Source organism: Ooceraea biroi, chromosome 1 (genome assembly GCF_003672135.1).
Source record: "Ooceraea biroi isolate clonal line C1 chromosome 1, Obir_v5.4, whole genome shotgun sequence".
In the NCBI taxonomy this organism is placed as follows: Eukaryota; Metazoa; Arthropoda; class Insecta; order Hymenoptera; family Formicidae; genus Ooceraea; species Ooceraea biroi.
Window position 1 is genome coordinate 10,290,641 of NC_039506.1, and position 18,072 is coordinate 10,308,712.

The window sequence follows — 18,072 nt, forward strand, 5'->3', positions numbered from 1 at the left end:
AAGAACGAGGAGATGCGCCGCAACGCAGTGGAGAACGCATTGAGTGCCGGTCGAGGGAGGGAAGTCCGTCGAGCTCGGTGGGGATGCGTTTTACTCTAGCGGGAGGAGGTGGCGTAGGAGAAGGGAAGAAGAGAGAGAGAGACACACACAGAGAACGGGAGCGAGGGCGGAAGAGAGAGAGAGAGAGAGAGAGAGAGAGAGTATTCGTGTCGCACGATACCGTCGCCGAGGTGCAAACCAGCCGCGAATTCGAAAGGCGGCCAGTCGCTGTTCGCGCGTCGACGATGACGCGTCGTGGGCTCGCTCGGGCGCGTGATTAAGGTAAATTCGAGAGTCAGTCGCTTCGACATGAGCATGTACATGCATTTATAAGTGTCCTCGGGAGAAAGAGAGAACGCCTTCGGCGTTCGACTTGACAGAAGAGTGTTTCGTGCCGACACTGACACCCCGCGAGTGAAGAAAATGATTCTGACCGGATGAAAGATAGCTCAGAAATATATAATCACCCGATACTGACAGCTACACGCCAATCTCTCGGTATCGATTAGTGCGATTCACGCGCTCGCGTGATATGCGAGGGAGATTTGTCCGTTAACGCGGAAACGTTAACGGACATTTAAACGCTTTGCACAACGATTCTCCTCTCGCTGGAAGGATTGTCAGCGCGAAACTACGTCCTCGGTCGACGCGTTCGTTGCATAACGCCGACGTCATGCGGCAGCTGCATCACGCGTCGGAGTCACACGCAGTTCGCTTTTTTTTTCCGGCACGAGTAACGCGTTTACGGTCGGATCGGCGAAAATAAAACGCCAGATCGTTCCGTGGATCGTGAGTTGGTCGCCTTCGCTCGGCGACCACCAACGTCGTCGCCGTCGTCCTCATCGCGCGTGATGAAGAGGAGTTCCGTCTAGCCATCGCGGCGGCGGCCGTCGTTCGAATTTGTTTCGTGCGATCGCGCACTCGAGAGAGGCTCGAGAGGGCCGAATGGATCATCGTGAGACCGTAATACTTGATTTCCCACGTGGCGCGCAGTGCGGGCGCGCTATCTTTTACAGCCGTGCCAGCTGTAGGGTCGATTAATTGCCCGTTTCTCACTGCTACAGCCTGTCCTACCCTGCTCCGAGAAAAGAATGCCGCTGGCCGCGCGAGGAATGCTTTAATTGTCGCGTCACGCGAGCGAGATCGCCGTCCGAAGCTTTGTCGCATCGCGCGAGTATGTCAAACGCGTTGATTGCCTGTCAAAAGCTCCGCGAGAACACGTACACGTGAATACACGTGTCCGCAAAATGACACGGGGAATTCAGGGAAAGCGTTTAACGGGAAGAGTACTTCCTTTAATTAAAGTGAAAAAAAAGAATGAATTTTTGGCGAATTTCCCAAACAACTTGCACAAGAATAATATGGTTGTCAATAATTTCGAAGGACACGCGAGAAATGTCAAATATACTCAAATTGCATACTCGCGTCCCGAGTTCTGGCATCTGAGGCGGGTCCTCGCAGACGGTACCGCAAAGTACTAGGGAAAAAAGGGAATTTACACTCATACGTCTAAGGGCTCGTGACGTAACAACGTTGGAGAACTCTTGGCCGGGCTTACCCTTCTCGCCTACTGTTATCTCGAAATTGAAAACAATGCCGCGAGACTAAACATTCCGCCCGGCATTGCTCTCTACCTTGCATGAATAACGTTACTTGAGTTACGGGGCCGCAGGGCCGCAGCGGTGCAACTTATGCGCCGCATATCGGATTAAACCGAGACGTCAAAGATATTGCCAGTTGGAAAAGATTGATCGTTAACGGTTGCTCTCTCATCCAGATAAAATACGATTAAAAGAGAGAAGAGACATTCGCGATTACTGAACTAATCAAAGCGAAATTTAATCGCACAATGCTCTCTGATTTGCAACGTTACCGTTAAATTTAAATTATTCTTCTAATCGATTATCGAGTTGAACAAGAAAGATCACTTGACGGATAAAAATCAATTTTTAAAGTTCCATTCGTCACGTTCGCTGTAGCTAAACCGTGAAATCAGTGATCACTGAAACCGGAATTTATCTTCCAGCTTGAGCATAGTCTTTAGATTGAACGATGGATTATCGGAGAGGAGAAAGAGGGAGGGAGGAGGGAGACACAAAGAAAAATGTGTTCAGGAAAGATGGTCGAGTTTGCTGAAACGTAGATTGCAGCGTGTCAACAGTTGGTGCCGTATTAAAACTGTGATATCGATAACGAACAAGACCAATATTTTGCGTGCACGTTCGAGAGCAACGTCATTCGTTACCGTAACAAACATGGAAATGAGCAAGTGCGCGAAACTCGGTAGAGACGCGCCGCTGTTGAAACCTGTGTTCTATTCAAACAGAATCATCGGACCGTTACGACGCACTGTATCGCTTGACATACGTGATTTTATTTTTCACAGTTACAAACACGATAGTTCGATCCTGGCTCGTTCGGTCGGTCATTGTAAACGTTGGACTGGGATGAGCCGCGAGATCTACAGCTGTATTCGAAAACAGCAACGCGTACAGACCCGTCCGTCAGTAACTAGTTAAGGAACATTGTCAGATAATTAATTCATCGCCCGGTTGCTAAATAGAGATAATTCTTCGTCGAGTGAAATCAATAAGATGAAATAGGGGTATTGAGGCTGCAGTGATTATCGAATTATTTTATTACGTTCGAATGATTGTACAGTATAGTGAATTACGCGATTGTTGCCTTCCAGGAACTTATTTTGCCATCGATTTTATCGGGGAAAAAAATCAGGATAAAAAACACGCTTCCATCGTTCGTAGGAATAAAAGTGCAATGAAGTCGGCAATTTCATGGTTTCGCTAAAACTTCAAAATGCAGCCATGCAAAATTAAACGCCAAACGATCGAATATACTCGCACGCTTCAGTTGAATTAGCTAAACGCGACATACATAGAGGGAGAGAGAGAGGGAGAACTTATCAATAATCAATGCTACATAGTTGAGTGTATATAGCGCAGTGTATTCCCTCTCTTATGATGCCGCATTAATTCGTCAATCGCGTCACGAGTGCTTCTAATGGCGGCCGACTTTATTCAAATCATATCATTTTAATACATGAGCGATCGAAGCGGGTCACAATCAGCGATGAAACTCAACCAACTGTTCCCTCATTATAATGAGATACATATTCCGCTATGGGTACATTGCATATAGCTTTCAAACTATTTAGCAAACGTGCAGCACGTGGTACCACAAGACTAGTTCAGATATAAACCGAAATTTCATTACGCCCATATAAACGTTAGCTCAAATGGCTGCATCGATAATTAGAATCTGTAACAGCTGGTTAAGATTAATGAAGGAATGTCTTCCTTGCACAAACAATAATTACTTATTTTTTGAAACCGAGATTCTGCATAATTTTGTATTCAGTTTAGTGAAGATTTTTCAAGTGTAGAAGCTGAGGAAACTATTTCACGACTTTTAATAATATTATTCGCAAAGATCGATGTGTGTGTATTCGCAACATTGCTTACGAAGTTTACTATTTTTAATATAAATATTCTGCATTTTACTATTTTTAATATAAATATAGTCTGAAAAAATTACAAACACGAAAAGCAATTTTTCATTAAAGGAAGCATTCTTTCTCAACATTTACCTACTACATATACACGGGCACAAATACCAGATTTGTTATACTGTAAATAGATACGAGAGGGTGGGACAAAACCTTCGTCAAATTATCGGCGGATTAACTCCTGTCTCGCGATCGAGCGAAACGCAAATCCTAAATCCGATCTTAAGCTCCAAGTACGAAAAAATTATTCCCCGCAGGACCTCCATGGGGGTGATACACGACGAAGGTAGATCGGTTCTCCTCCAGCGTTCCCCGTTTATCGCTATCGCCGTCTATGGAAACTGCGAACGTTTTCCTGGGAGGGTGCGGGCAATTTTTACAAGTCGCAAGGATAAAGTGGATGGGAAGATAAGACGTTGCCGAAGGAATAAAGGCGAATGTCTCGGAACGGGCATTGGGGTAGTGCTGGACTACTCGCGAAGGATCATCAACGTCCTTTCTCCTCCTTTCCTCAAATTGCATGCAACCACGAGGAATCGCATACGGTATTCCGGTGGAGTCGCCTAGCCGAGTAGAGCGCGAGAAGTCGAACGACTTGCCGCATGTATATGCGTCGTCGGGGGATGAATCGACGAAGCATTACGAACGACAGGAAGAGTCACGTAATCGGAAACGATTTACTCCTACACGTACCTCACCTCTCGTCTCGTATTTATCGTCTTGTCGCGTGTCGAAGATGAGGCGGGAGAGATCGATAAGATGATGCTATTCGCTCGACCGCATTTCTGGAACGATAAATACGCTTCGATTTCGAATTTCCCTTCTCCGTCCCTTGAACTCTTACATATGAATATCCATTAACGAGGTGTAAATCAGACGGGCCGAAGTGTTTAATCGTCCAATCGCTCGAATGCAAGCCCGCACAGAGCAGGAATAATTTGCTTCGACATCCGCTTCATCTCGTCCTCATCACCGAGAATCGATTCTATTATCGAACTACCGTTCCCGAGTGTCCCCTTCTTCCTTTTTTCCGGCATGTGCACTCTCTGACTCTATTTCTCTTCTCGAGCTTTGCTTATTCGTTATAGTCACCATGAGAACCGATCAGAGACCTGCACCAGTCAATTAATCGTGCACGAATGATCGTGCGCACCTGCTCTCTCGTCATCGATCGAGAGATGCGCCAAGGACAAAAATTTTTTAATTCAAAATGATCGATTAATTAATACAACAATGTATTTCTGCATGCAATAATATCTCTATTATTGCAAACAGAAATACCGATGAGGATAATGATATCTGATACGCTTCATAGATTATAGAATAACAACAGATATAAGCGTACATAATCAACAATAATCTGTAGAACTCGGAAGCTATGAAATTCAATCAGTAAAATCGATTAATAAAGAATAAATCAGCACTAAATTAACGGGGCAATTAACTTAATAAGAGTGTTATGTTAATAGCAAGATATCTGTTGGTCGAAAGTGGAACAACAAGCCTGAAAAACAGACCGAAAGAAATTCGAGCGGTTGCCGTTGGAAGGACTCCACCATAAAACGAAATTCTTCTCGAATCCTTTGAGTGGAAACTGCCTTTCATTCACGATACTCTTTTCACGTCTATCGATCTCGGTCGCCCCCAACGTGCTATTTCACTTTCTTGTTACTAGACGAATAGAGCAAACTTTACTTCATCGAAAAGGAAGACATCAAAGATACATTTCACTATCAGTAACGACAGTTTCCTAAGTTTTAAGTACTATTAACTGGTGGAATTTCCAAATGCGGATTATACGTGAATATAACTTTGAGATGAATAATATTCGTGTCCGTTATCATCGCAATGCTAGAGTTAAATCCATGATTAAGTAAAAGCTAATATTTAACATTCAATTCTGCGCATGAATTTCATAATAAATTATTTTAAAAATTGTGTAAATTATTATTTTTTATATTTTATCAATTTATTATAATAATCTCCCATTTTATTTCAGTGTACTCTTGAAAATTATGCCACTTTTAAATTCTTTATCAACTGTGTCGAGGTTTTATTTTTCTTGGCAAGATAAGATTAATTCTGCTTCTTTAACTAGAGTCAAGTTTAGGATTAAGCAGCCAGCCAAATAAAACGGTTTCCTCTTAGCGTTACGAAACGATCGTGAGTAGTGCGAGAAACGTGTTCGCGGAACGCTAACGCGAAAAGTTTACAGTGTAACGGCAGTTGACATATTTGTACGATAAACAGAACCACGTCATATTAAGCGAGAGCACTTTGATAACGCAGGAATGTAGGCACGATTAGTCACGCAACGGTATATAGCGAGAGGAGTAGCCGAGTGATCGCGGATTATCATCATCGGATATTACGACACTGTCGTTTGATGCAGCAGTATCGTGCGGCACTTTCAACAGTTCATTCGTTTCAATATAATGAACCGGATAACGTAGCGTGGCACTTATCATTGTGAAGGAGGAAAGGGAGGAACAAAAAGATTATCGATCGATGTCACGTCATATCTTTTTGTGAAAAATCGCGAGCTGTTCAGAGAGACATAATTTCCACGATAAATAGAACGCGCTCGAAATACGAGAGACAAGAGTGCTTCGCAATAAACGTGCTCAGTCGATACTTAAATATAAAAATATTTGATCGAACGAGAAATTCACGCGAGATCAGCGAAATTTTCTAATTTCTCTGTGCTTACAGACGGACGACCGCTTTCGCAAGATTGTGTCGAAGGGAAAAAGAATTCTGACGGCAGAATTCTACGAAGGGAGCGCGATGTTCGAGATGGTCGCACGCTGTCACCAACGAAATTGGATCGCGTCAGTGTCCCGGCAGGGAACTACCGGAAGTACGAACGCCGTAGCAAAAGACTCTCCGAATCGGCGATTCGCGTGAGAGGTGTACCGATGTCGAACGATCATCATCGAGAGGCAATGAATTCAGCAGGAGACCGAGCGCGGATTATGACCGAGCCAGAATCACGTAACGTCGCGTGGCGTGTGTTACGTACCACGACAAGATCGAGATAGCTTCTCGTGGTGCAAGTAGGATTAAGCGCGATTAGACGCCATTTAATCGCACGGCAAGCCGGAGCGAAAATTGAAAGCGTCGGATCCGGCGGTTTTCAAGCACAGACATGTCGGGGCGATCTCGTGGTCGGCTCGACGCGGGATTGTCTGGCGCCGGTCTGGCATAAAACAGTCGGTGGTAAAGAAGGAGCGGCGGAACACGAAGAGAGAACCCTTTGAGAGTGCATGACGGAGGGAGAGAGAGGAAAGGGAGAGAGAACGAGCGAGAGGCGCAAAATGGGAGCAACGAGATACGTGTTAAGCAGCGTGATCTTAGGACTCTTCTGGAGCAGCTTACTCAAGGGCGTCCTAACCAACTCGACCAGCAGGTGCGACTATCCGCCCTGCTCCTGCGACCACTACGGCAGATTGACCTGCGACTGCAAGGAGGAGGGCGAGGTAGGTTTGGCGCAAGTATCACCGATAAGTATTTGTTGCGACAATCGATTTTCGATTTAATCTCCTTGCTTGATAGACCACCTTCGTGCGAACTTGTACACCAAGAACTACATAAAATATATAGAAAAGATAGCGAATAAAAAAAATATCGTTGCTGTTATCAGCAAGGCAATTCTAGTCACGTATCTTTCAGCTCCGAGATAAGAAGGTATATTTCCTCTTTTCGCAGGTTTAACTAGTTCAACTCGTATTTAACTCAGAACCCGATTGTTCGATAGGAACGAAAACGTGTAACTCGATCTTCACATAAACTCAAATGCATACTTTGCATGCACCGTGTATATATAAAATTATAATCGCAATAGGATATGATGCAACACGCAACCAAACTTTTAAAGAGATAATTACTATTTTTTAAAAATTATTAGCGCCTTTCTAAAAAACGCCTCTTCTTGCGGTCTCAACATGAAAATGCAACTTTATAGGCCTATATTTTTTAGTAGGACCGTTCGGCCTCAGGGTCGGGTTCAAGGGTTAACTCGGCTCTTTTCATTCTGATGGTTTCGTTGCCTCGTCGAGTGAGAGTCGTCCGATCTTCGTTTCCGATTTTTCTCGTCGGCTTTCCACCTTAAACGATCAAAACGGTCCGGAGAACGACGACAGAAGAGATCTCGCGCGCGCGTCCCCAACGCGAATTCGTGCGGAAACCGCGACGAAGGCTATCGCTATCGCACGAAAAATCTCAGACAATGCGACACGGGGTTCTGTCTGCCCGTCCTTTGTTCCGCGAGGGACGTTATTCCATTTGCGAATTACCCAACGGGGAGATAAAGAGGCGGGATCGCGGGTAGCTTCGTGCGACGACGAAATCGTAAAACCCGATCTCTCCCGCGGTTGAAAGAGGGCTAGAAGATAGAAAAAAAATACGATGAAAGAGAAAACGTTTCCCCGGGATCTCAATGACGTCTTCGGCGCCGCGCATCGCCCGAGGTTGCGCCAACAAAGATCGAGATAAAGTAATAATCGCGCTCCCAGGCTCGCTTCGCCGCTCTTAAAGCGGGACAAGGACAACAGAGATATCGGAAAGAAAGAAAGAAAGAGATTGAGGGGAGAGAATGATCAACCAGAACGAACCTAATCTCACGGCTACACGGGGATTCTCGTAAATCGTGAGGGTGCCAACCGCGACGCAGGGGTTAGAATCCCCATAAATTAGAGTGTGTTTACGCAAATCGCGCGTAGGGTCGCGCAGGGCGAAGGGTAGGCAGGCAGGCAGGTAGATAGCTACGCGAGGGAGGATAGATCCGCCGATCTTTCTCCACCCCCTCGTAAATGTTTCGTTTTTATCCCCAGGCGGCTACGTACCCTGCTCGCTCGAGCGGGAAAAAATGGCGACTGATCCCTCGGCGATCTATGATCACGCGAGCCGTTCGTTCCATTTCCGTCGCTTCCGGCCATTCGGCAATATTAAACGAACACCGGTGCGGTGCAAGAAGGAACATCCATCCACGTATTCAGCTCGCGCTGGCGGCGCGAATGATTCATATAATAATCGCATCGCGATATCGCGATAACGAGCATTGAAACAAGAATCGCGGACCTCCTGCACCAACGAGGTCTTCCTACGTCACGCGCTAAAGCACCGGAAGTCGTCGGTTTTCGTTAAATCGAACCGGAGCGGCACGTACGGCGGTGTGGAGAGGAACGGAGTAATGCGGTAATGCGGAGTACCATCGCTTTTTCCATCGTCGAAATTTATTGAATAAATTTGGAAACTCTCCCGCGATGATGAGAGTTTGAAATTCGACTTGGCGAGAGTTTCCACCCCTGTTACACCCCAGGCCGCGAACATTGCTCCCGCCACCCTGACTTCCGTCTTTTCCCGCCGCGATAAAGAATGCGGCGCGCGCGGTAACGCGAGGTTGAAGTAACACGATAAGAAGCTAATGAATGCAATTCAAGAGGGAAAGAGGTGAATATATATCCGCGCTTAACGATTACGCGACAAGATAAAACAATCGTCCGGTTACAACAATTAAAGTCCGTCATGTTATTTGATTTAAAATTCCGAGATTTTATCAATTTCACACGCGGGAATAATTCCGCATCGTGTCCGCATACGTAAACGAGTCTCGTATTCATCGCACGGAGCTAGAAAGACCAAAAGAGAAAGGAAGAGAAAGAGAGAGCGTCGAGTACGCCACGGGAATTTAATCGGGACGCAGTGCGGGCAAATATTTCGCGATGCAACGACGTTATTTCAACTGCGCTCGAGTCGCCCGGATGAAGAAGATAATGTTACTGTGTCTCCTCGCGCGAGCGTTCCTCGCTGCCATTATTGACCGCAATAAAGCTTTCTTTGTGCACGAGAAGCGTGTGCATGCCGTACGCTGGCGATTCGACAATACCATAAACCCGATCTCTAAAATCCGCGCGCGCGTGACGAAACGACCGGCCGGAAGAAGATGAGCACGAGCGAGAGAGCGAACTTTAAGCTCGCGAGAAGCGATCTGTCGCTGGACATCTGCGTTCCTGCTGCACTACCAGTTTCGACGACCTTGTGCTCATGCATGGGTACGAGCAAAAAGTCAATCGAGTGCGGACTTTATCGTCGAGCGGCTGATATAATGAGAATTACGAGAAAAAAGTGGCGCACTAACGATAAAGAATGTAAATTGCTCGAGACGGGATTGAGTTTCTCAAGCGCTGCTAATTAGTCGAAAACGCGTTCCCCGTTCACCACCGATGACATATCACGCGCGTAAAGTAAATTTATAATCACGTGGAGAGGACACACAAAGAGATACAATCAACAGGAAATTCTAATGCAAACAGACATTTTAATTATCGCTCTTATTATAATCAGCGATAAAATCTCAATTTACCTCGCGTCGCACGCGTGTTTCTCCTACAAAAAGTTATAATTATCATAAATTTCGAAGGAGAAAGAGAATGGATTAGTAATATACAATGCGCGAATATACGCGCGCGAAACAAATTTGTAAATAGAAATCCACGAATAAAAAAGACATGAGAAACACAATTGCAGTTAATTTATATGTTTGTCTCGTTATTTTCGCAAAATCTATAAATCTATATAAATTTTAAGAAAAAAACACATTTTAAATGTAAAGCAGCTTGCTCTATAAAAACCAGAAATACACTGTACAGAATAAATTAGTAATCATCGGTCGTGATTACTTGCTGCTCTGTTTTTTTAAAGATTTGAATTCCAGTTAAAGCAGTTAATAAAATAAGACCGATTTAACAGTAATCGGAGATACTCTAAAACCCTTGTGAAACAACGAAGGGCCGCTAGTGAATCCTCCGGCAAACGGTACAAAGTCCTTGGTCGCACGTTGAATAATTGACTAAGAGAATAAATAATTGAGGAAGCCTTTTAGCGAACGCGACCTTAAACTTACTCGCTTAGCCGTAACAAGAGAGACGATGGAATAAGACATGAAATGACGAAAAAAACAAAATTGGTGAGGGGTGTAAAAGTAACGGCCGTAAGTACCTCCCGAAACGTAAGAGCGCCATTTACGAGGAAAAGACGCGTGGTTATGAAAATACTCGGAAAATGGGAAGGCAATGGCAGTGTCGGAGACCAACGTAGTGCCGTACCATTCGTCTAGAGAAAATTACCGTGGATAAAAATGTGTACGGTGAAACGAGCTCGAGAGCCACCATGCAGAACAACGCTGCGATTATCCCGTTAATAACCAGCAAATAACAAACAGTATTACGAGGGGAGATTTATTAAGTACTTTGTGTGAAAGCACTGGATGGGGGAAATATCTCCATAAATTAAAAGCAACCCCGATGCAAAGCGCATGATTAAAACGGAAATGCGATAACAACGCATCATCGACAGATTTGTCATAATTAGGCAACATCAACGTTGAATAATTAGTCGGAACTAATCGCATCGATCACTTCCCGCGCTTGAAATTACCAAGCGCGGATAGAGATTCTGCACGAGCAGAAAATTCGAACAGCGCGGACTCTCGCACATGAATTTGACGCGGTCGCGAGTACGCGTAAATTCTTTATGACTCGTAAAAGAGGCTTTCGGTTCCATTTCTGCCGCTCTCCGTTCCTCGTCGCGTTTCCGGTTTCAGCTCGTTGAAGATTTCGTCCGTCTCGCTTCTCTCCTCACGAAGGCAGAATGCGACAATCGCGCGTGCGCTTGTCCCCAATGAGACTTAATCCCACCCATTAAACCAATCTCGTTTCTATTTTCATTTGGAGAAATGTCTTCGTAGCGAGCTCTCAAACCATTTTCCCAATCGATTAGGAACGTGAAACTCCTTCGATTACCACCGTAATCGACATTAGATTGCCGTGATCCCTCTCGAATTATCGTTCAATGAAATGGCGCACCTTGTCGCGTAGATTTCCTCGCAAATTCGCAGATCCGGGAGAACGTCACGCGGCGAACATGCAAAAAGCCGGAAAACTAGTTCGAGGCGAACTAATGCGCTCGAGTTTAATTCCCGCTGGGGATCGCACCCGGTAGTAATCGACGAGCTTCTCGCACGGCACGAGGGAAAAAGAAGTACGGAGTTAGACGAGATGCGTGAAAATATCCGGAGAATACCGGCAGAGAGTCTACGTTCATAGAGAAGCGTAAAGCAGAAGCTACGAGCGGAATAAAAGTGCGTTGTTTGAAGGTCGGAGGAAAACGTCGTTGTGCTCCTTGCTCCCTGGATCGCGCCGTTTTCCTCGCGTTCTCCAATGCCGCGCGAAATTCCCGTGAAATAAAATTCAAATTCCCTCAGGGAACCGATGCTACTGAGTTACGACACGTCTCGGTTCACGGTGATCCTATCCACCTACTTACAAATTTTGGGATGCATGTACATTTCGGGATACATCGAATACACTGGATAAACGAGTCGATCGAACGATTGAAGAACCAATTATACTTCTCGATCTGTAATTGCTTCTTCTCAAGAAAGCGTTGTAAAAGTTGTCACGTTGAACTCTTCGTCTGACCTGAAGCTAATCATTTCTGATCCTCTATCGTAATGTAACGACTTAAAGTAGACGACGCGAAATATTTCTGAACAATGTTCTACGAGGCCCTTCGCCCTCCGTGTTGGGGAAGGCTGAAACTTTGGTTTCAGTATTTTTCGTATAAATCCCCAGTCTGTAAATTTCCCAGTCAAGATATGAGCGATAAAAGGTAGATTTTAGTTCAGACTAGACAGGTACAATACGTTGCTTGATAATCTCCGGTCGACATCGTGCGTCCAAAAGTAGCCGTGGACAATGGGACAAGAACAAAAGAGGAAGTTCGAACAGAGGCAGGAAGGAACGAGGGGAAGCAAGACGGTAATGTGTAAGAACGACAGTGACTGGGAAAGAATGGCATAAAGGTTCCTTCTCTTTCATCGGTCTGTTTCACGCCTTTTTATTTTTATTCTCTATTTTTTACCATTCAATGAACACTTCGTCTCGCGTATCTTACGGCATTGTCAGATCACAATTCTCCATATGATGTGATATATCACTCCCCTATACCAACTTTTATTTTTACCAACGTATTATAGGAAGAGAGATTAATTCAATGAAAATTTATTTCATAGCTGAAAATTTATTTTCAGCGATCTCGAAATCGCCGAAACGAAAAATTATGTTTAGTTTACAAAAATAACGAAAAACATGCCATCATTCTCTCTCTCTCTCTCGGAACTCGATCGATTAGACGCAAGAGTGTGATAATTAATGAGAGCAACGTGCATGGCCTGGAGCGCGGCGTATACACGAGATATCTCGGGCGGCCCCTTTGTAGCAATCAAAGCCACGGAGAACCGCGACAGGCGTTTCTCGCGATCGACCGTTCGATATAATAGACGTCGAGCGTTATCGGGCGACATTCCGACATCGCAACGAAAGTTGCAGCGGGTACGAATAAATGAGACGACGAATAGTGTATGTCGAGAGCAACATGTTCAAATGGCTCGATGCTGGCTCGATACACGAGTATCGCACACTTGGAGTTTCGCAAAATTATCGCTCCTCCTCCGGTTCCATCCGCCGCGCGAATATATACGCGGACAGTTTCCGTATCGACCGCGTCTCGATATCAAGGAGTATCGTTTACGTGCGAGACATGTGACGAGTTCATGCGGATCAGATAATCCCGCGTGCAGTCATCTAATTCATATGCAAGAGCAAACACGTATTAGCGCGCGTCACAGCGGAAAATCCGACGAAGGTCCATGTAAATCCGCGTAAACAGTCGATAGAATAAAAAGGCTGATTAGAGGCAGAGAACGTGACTTTCGTCTAAATTGGCGATCTCGGCGATGCATCTCTCGAGGAAGACGGAGCGATAGTTGCGCCGCGAAATTTAGCTGTCGGCCCTCCCCTCGTGATTATGATAACGACATTATTCGCGGTAATTAGCGAGACTGGGCGCGCACACGTCGCGAATAATTAGGATAGTTAGACCTGCAATTACGGCTATTCGACCCCTGTTACGACTTCCCCCAGATCCGCCGAATTGCGTTGTAGCAAATTGTATTCGAGTGCTATGATCATTTCTCCTTGAGTCGAAAATGTCTCAACGGGAATATCTTATCACCCTATTCGTCTTGATTATTTTTATGAAAACATTTTCTCATTTCCCGTGTTTGCATTTCGAGATTAAAGATAATTTAAAATTATTGTTAGTGCGGTACTGCTTTTAATCTGCATTTAGGAGACAAATTCACATAGTTACACGTGTCCCATTTTAAATCCAACAATCCATTTTTACATGGAAGTATAAACAAAATTAAATTACTACAACATGTGGAAAAACAAATACAAATAGATATACAGATTGAGTTAAGCGGTAATGAAATAAAGCTCTAATGAAAAATGGTTTCAATTCACAGGAATTGATTCTGACGACGGAGGGGGACAGACGACTGAGTCCGCACACCAGCAGGATAGTGGTGAGCAACTGTTCGTCCGTGATTCTCGCAAACTCCAGCCTGGCCTCGATGACTGGCCTACGATCCGTGGATCTGGTGAACGTGGCAAATCTGACTCTGGTCAGGCAGAGTTTTGAGCTGTCGTCGCACAGCGCGCGCACGCGGATCTCCGTGCGGAACAGCAGCATCGATGTGATGCCGAGCTTCGTGTTTCGCGGCGACGTCGAGGCGATCACGTTCGAGAACGTGCGAATCGGCCAGCTGAGTGCCTTCTCGTTCGCCAATCTGGTTCACACGGACACTCTGCGACTGGAGAACTGCCACATCGAGACAACGGAAGCGCAGGCCTTCAAAAAGTTCGACGTTGGCTACCTGCACGTAATCGGCGGCACCTTCGGCGATCAGATACCTAGCCGCACCATGAACGACATCGAGGTTTACCACAAGTTCATGTTGGACGGTGTGAAAATGGGCGTGGTGAGGAGCAACGCTTTCATCATGAAGAGTCCGAGAACAGTGGCCATACAGAACTGCGTGATCGAGAGTTTGGAGAGCGAGGCGTTCGACGTGACGGCACGTGGTGCCGTGATCATCAAGAACAATACATTCGGCAGTATCAGCGTGGGCGCTTATCTGGGTATCCGCGCGGATCGCGAAAACAGACCGCCGTCATCGTCGTCGCTGGTGCACGACTTCATCTTCAAGAACAACAGCGTGAGCAGCTTCGAGGAGGGCTCACTGATGTTCGACCGCACGAGCTTCCGAGTAGAGATCGATAATCTTCTGATCGCACAGCCCTGCGACTGCCAAATGTTACCCGTGTGGAGGAACAACGTGCTCAACTACACGAACGTGTACTCGCGGTTCTACGCGAGGCAAAACTCGCTCGTGCCACCCCAGTCGCAGTCGCAGGAAGCCATCAGCGAGACTCCGGAGACTTTCCTGTGCCTGGACGGTGGACTGGAGGACGGTGTGCCGACGAGCTTCGCCGATTATGAGACGCGTCATTGCTCACTCGGTGGTTCCATGCTCGTTGTCATTCTCATTAGCGTAAGTGCCATTCTCGCGTTGGTCGCGTGCGTGTGTCTGATCGTCTGGTGTTGTCGTAGACACAGACGAAATAACCGAAAGAAGTGGATCAGCGTGCCGACCAACGCACCTGACGTCGTCTCGAAGAAGAACGGGGTGATCGGCAGGGAAGCTGCGACGTCCGGCGCACCGGTCGACAGTAGGATAACTATGGTGGTACCGGATGGCAGGTTGTACCGGGAGACCGAGTTCCACGTGATCGTCGAGAAAGCCGAGCCGCTCACGACCGAGTTGTAACGAGACGCCCCGGGCGTCTCGACGAAGAGGCCTATGTTCGTCGCTCCCGCTGAGGAGGAACTCGAGTGGGCGGAAACGTCGAGTCGCTTTCGAGTGTACAAACTGTGAGAGTTGTGAGGGACGCTGTGCGATTGGCGCACGATCGGCGCCAGTAAAGAGGAGCAAAAACTTAGATCGTTCTTCGAAGAATGTGATGGGGAACCTTCCCGACGAAGGGAAACCTTCTCGGACGTTAATAGCGCGCGCATGTGAACTTGTGTAAATTGTGTTGCTGCTTGGGAAAATAGTAAAACGCAAAGCGTACACAGTCCCGAACGTGTCCCATTCTTTTTTAATTTAACTATCGACTATCTTTCCTAGTACAACGCAGTTCGTAAGCTTCCATTCACATATCACGAGCGACAGCTGATTATCCGTTGATTATTCCTCGTATGAAACGAGGCTGAAAGCCGGTAACGTTCCATAATGATCAAAGCGAAAGTTTTTTTTTCAGAACAAGTCGTGGATTCGGGTAATGGGTTGTCGCTGCTAGTTAAGTTCACCATTAAATATCTTTCGGCAGAAAGAGAAAGAAAATGAGAAAGAGTCAGTATGTCGTTGAATATGAAGCAACCTTGTCAAAATGATGCAGCTTAGAAAACAGGTAGAGAGAGAGAGAGAGAGAGAGAGAGAGAGAGAGAGAGAGAGAGAGAGAGAGAGAGAGGAGAGAGAGAGAGAGAGAGAGAGGGAGGGAGAGAGAGAGAGAGGGAGAGAGAGAGGGAGAGAGAGAGAGAGCGATAAGAGCATAACTTGTGTAGAGAAAATCCTAAACTCGCTGTCTTGCGTAAGATACGCGATTGGATCGACCTTTCGCACTCCCGTTGCTTTAAGTTCATCGATCGATAGCGATAGTACCGGTTATCGACGTGACATTACGTATTAGTGAGCGTTTTGAGCGAAAATCGCGGTATAAAAGGACCAAATAATGGAACGACCGCTCGCTCGGACAGCCGTGCCATTCCTGGAGTAGTGTCGTACACAATTCGTGACCACTCCATAAAAATTCTGATCTCTCGAACGAGGACAAAGTGAACAGACAGAGGCACAATACCTCGCTGTAAGCTTTCATATCAAAATCGTTCCAGAATTATCATTTTTATAAAGATTGACAGCTGATGTACCATTTCGCAAATAAACCGGTAAGATCAATTTAGTAAGACAAAAACCTGTCTTACATCTCACACGTGGCGAATCTATCGACATGATAATGACATGTATCAGTCAAATGAAATGTAACATGTAGACCCCGTTTATTTTTCTCAATTAAAAGCTATGTTACTTATTTTGTTGTACATGTGATATATATGTACATTATTTGAGATGAGAAACTTAGATTAATTATATTTTTTTTCTAAAACAGTTTTTTTCGACACGAGTGCTTTATGTTAACTTTTTAAACGGTAAATAAATAACGATTCGTTACACAGTCGTTCTGTCCAACTAAGTTTTCAATTTTTTGTTAAAAGAGAAACGTTAATTTGAAATTCCCAAAAATATAGATTCGCCACTTTTTATACACATTTTTGCGAAAGAAAAAATCTGTCCGATAGGAAACCGATATAAGTTTAATTCTTACGTGCGTCGCGTTGTAAAATCCATTTATCGTTTCGTTATTATATGTTGTTCTATTATCCTCGATGTATTTATTTATGCTTGCTATATCGAACTTGGCAATAAACTGTTGTTATTGTTACTATAATTTACACTTGATTTTAAATAAATGTCGGCAATCAAAAGTTATGATAGTTTTACAGGATATGCTGTATGTTAATAATACAACGTTTTAGCGAAACTAATGAACCAAACGACGACTACTTCAAATGTACATCTCGTCATAGCGATATTCTTCGATACGTTTAATCTGCGTGTAACAAAACCATTTTAAAGGACCTGATTATGGATGAGCATGCTCCCCTCAACCACAATTGATGAATGCAAATAAACGTTATCCCTTTCCCTCCAATTAAGAAGAGGCATATATTGCGACAATTAATTAATATTTTGATAACCATAAGAAGATACTTCGCTAATTACGTAAAACAGTGAAATAAAATCTTTTTTGTCAGAAATCTCGTCACGTATCGTATGAACGAATTAATTTATTGAGCACAAGGCCCGAGCACTCAAAGTACTTGAAACAGAGATAAGCAATGCCTCGAACATTCGAAAGAGAACAGACTTGAACCTCGAAATTTTTTGTACCTCTTATATATAATATCTTGAACTCTGACATAAGAGAAATACGTCCTATTAACATCAGCGTATCGAAAAATCAGAGTCTAATACATCGCGACGTGTGCAGGTATGTATTGGTATATACGTGTGTAATTATGCCATTGCGGCGAACAAAATCTCAGTTTGTAACGTCGTGTATAGTTATAATAATTATAATCGTGAGACTGTGATATAACTACAGTCGCCGACTGTATAATTTGTTTCGCATTGAACGATCGAAGAAATAAAGATGATACCAATAATATGCTAATCGCATTAAGACTGTTCAATCTACCCAAGGAGACACTAATGTGCTAATATCTCTTTAACACAATTACCCGGTATGTATATATTGTTTAATACATCCGTGAAAATTAATTTATCATTTGTTTTGAATATAGTAGCATAAATAAATAAGGCGTTAACCATATTTTATGTAGAAATTATGTAGAAATATTTTTATACGTTTAGTATGATCATATATAGGAATTATATATGATTAACGTTTATTATCGCTCAAATA

At 44.6% G+C, this 18,072-nt stretch overlaps 2 protein-coding genes across 3 annotated transcripts in view; one reads left to right on the top strand and one right to left on the bottom strand.

The window, feature by feature from the left end:
* Nucleotides 1-18,072, bottom strand: part of LOC105286692 (E3 ubiquitin-protein ligase MYCBP2) — a 161,624-nt gene that overhangs the window by 134,463 nt on the left and 9,089 nt on the right. The window lies entirely within an intron of this gene.
* On the top strand, nucleotides 223-17,814 carry LOC105286690. 2 transcript variants are annotated; one of them, XM_011351818.2, is made up of 4 exons: nucleotides 223-321; nucleotides 6,275-7,041; nucleotides 13,932-15,020; nucleotides 15,080-15,236. In XM_011351818.2, exons 2-4 carry the CDS (start codon nucleotides 6,829-6,831, stop codon nucleotides 15,092-15,094), a joined length of 1,317 nt encoding a protein of 438 aa, XP_011350120.1. In that variant the 5' UTR covers nucleotides 223-321; nucleotides 6,275-6,828; the 3' UTR covers nucleotides 15,095-15,236. The 2 variants fall into 2 exon arrangements, with proteins under 2 accessions (XP_011350120.1, XP_011350119.1); XM_011351817.3 differs by having other exon boundaries at nucleotides 13,932-17,814.

What these genes read in the sequence shown, in the direction of transcription:
- LOC105286690 (XM_011351817.3), top strand. Translation starts at nt 6,829, where the DNA reads ATGACGGAGGGAGAGAGAGGAAAGGGAGAGAGAACGAGCGAGAGGCGC. An exon ending in ACTGCAAGGAGGAGGGCGAG is followed by an intron (nt 7,042 to 13,931) that starts GTAGGTTTGGCG and finishes TTCAATTCACAG; the next exon opens with GAATTGATTCTGACGACGGA.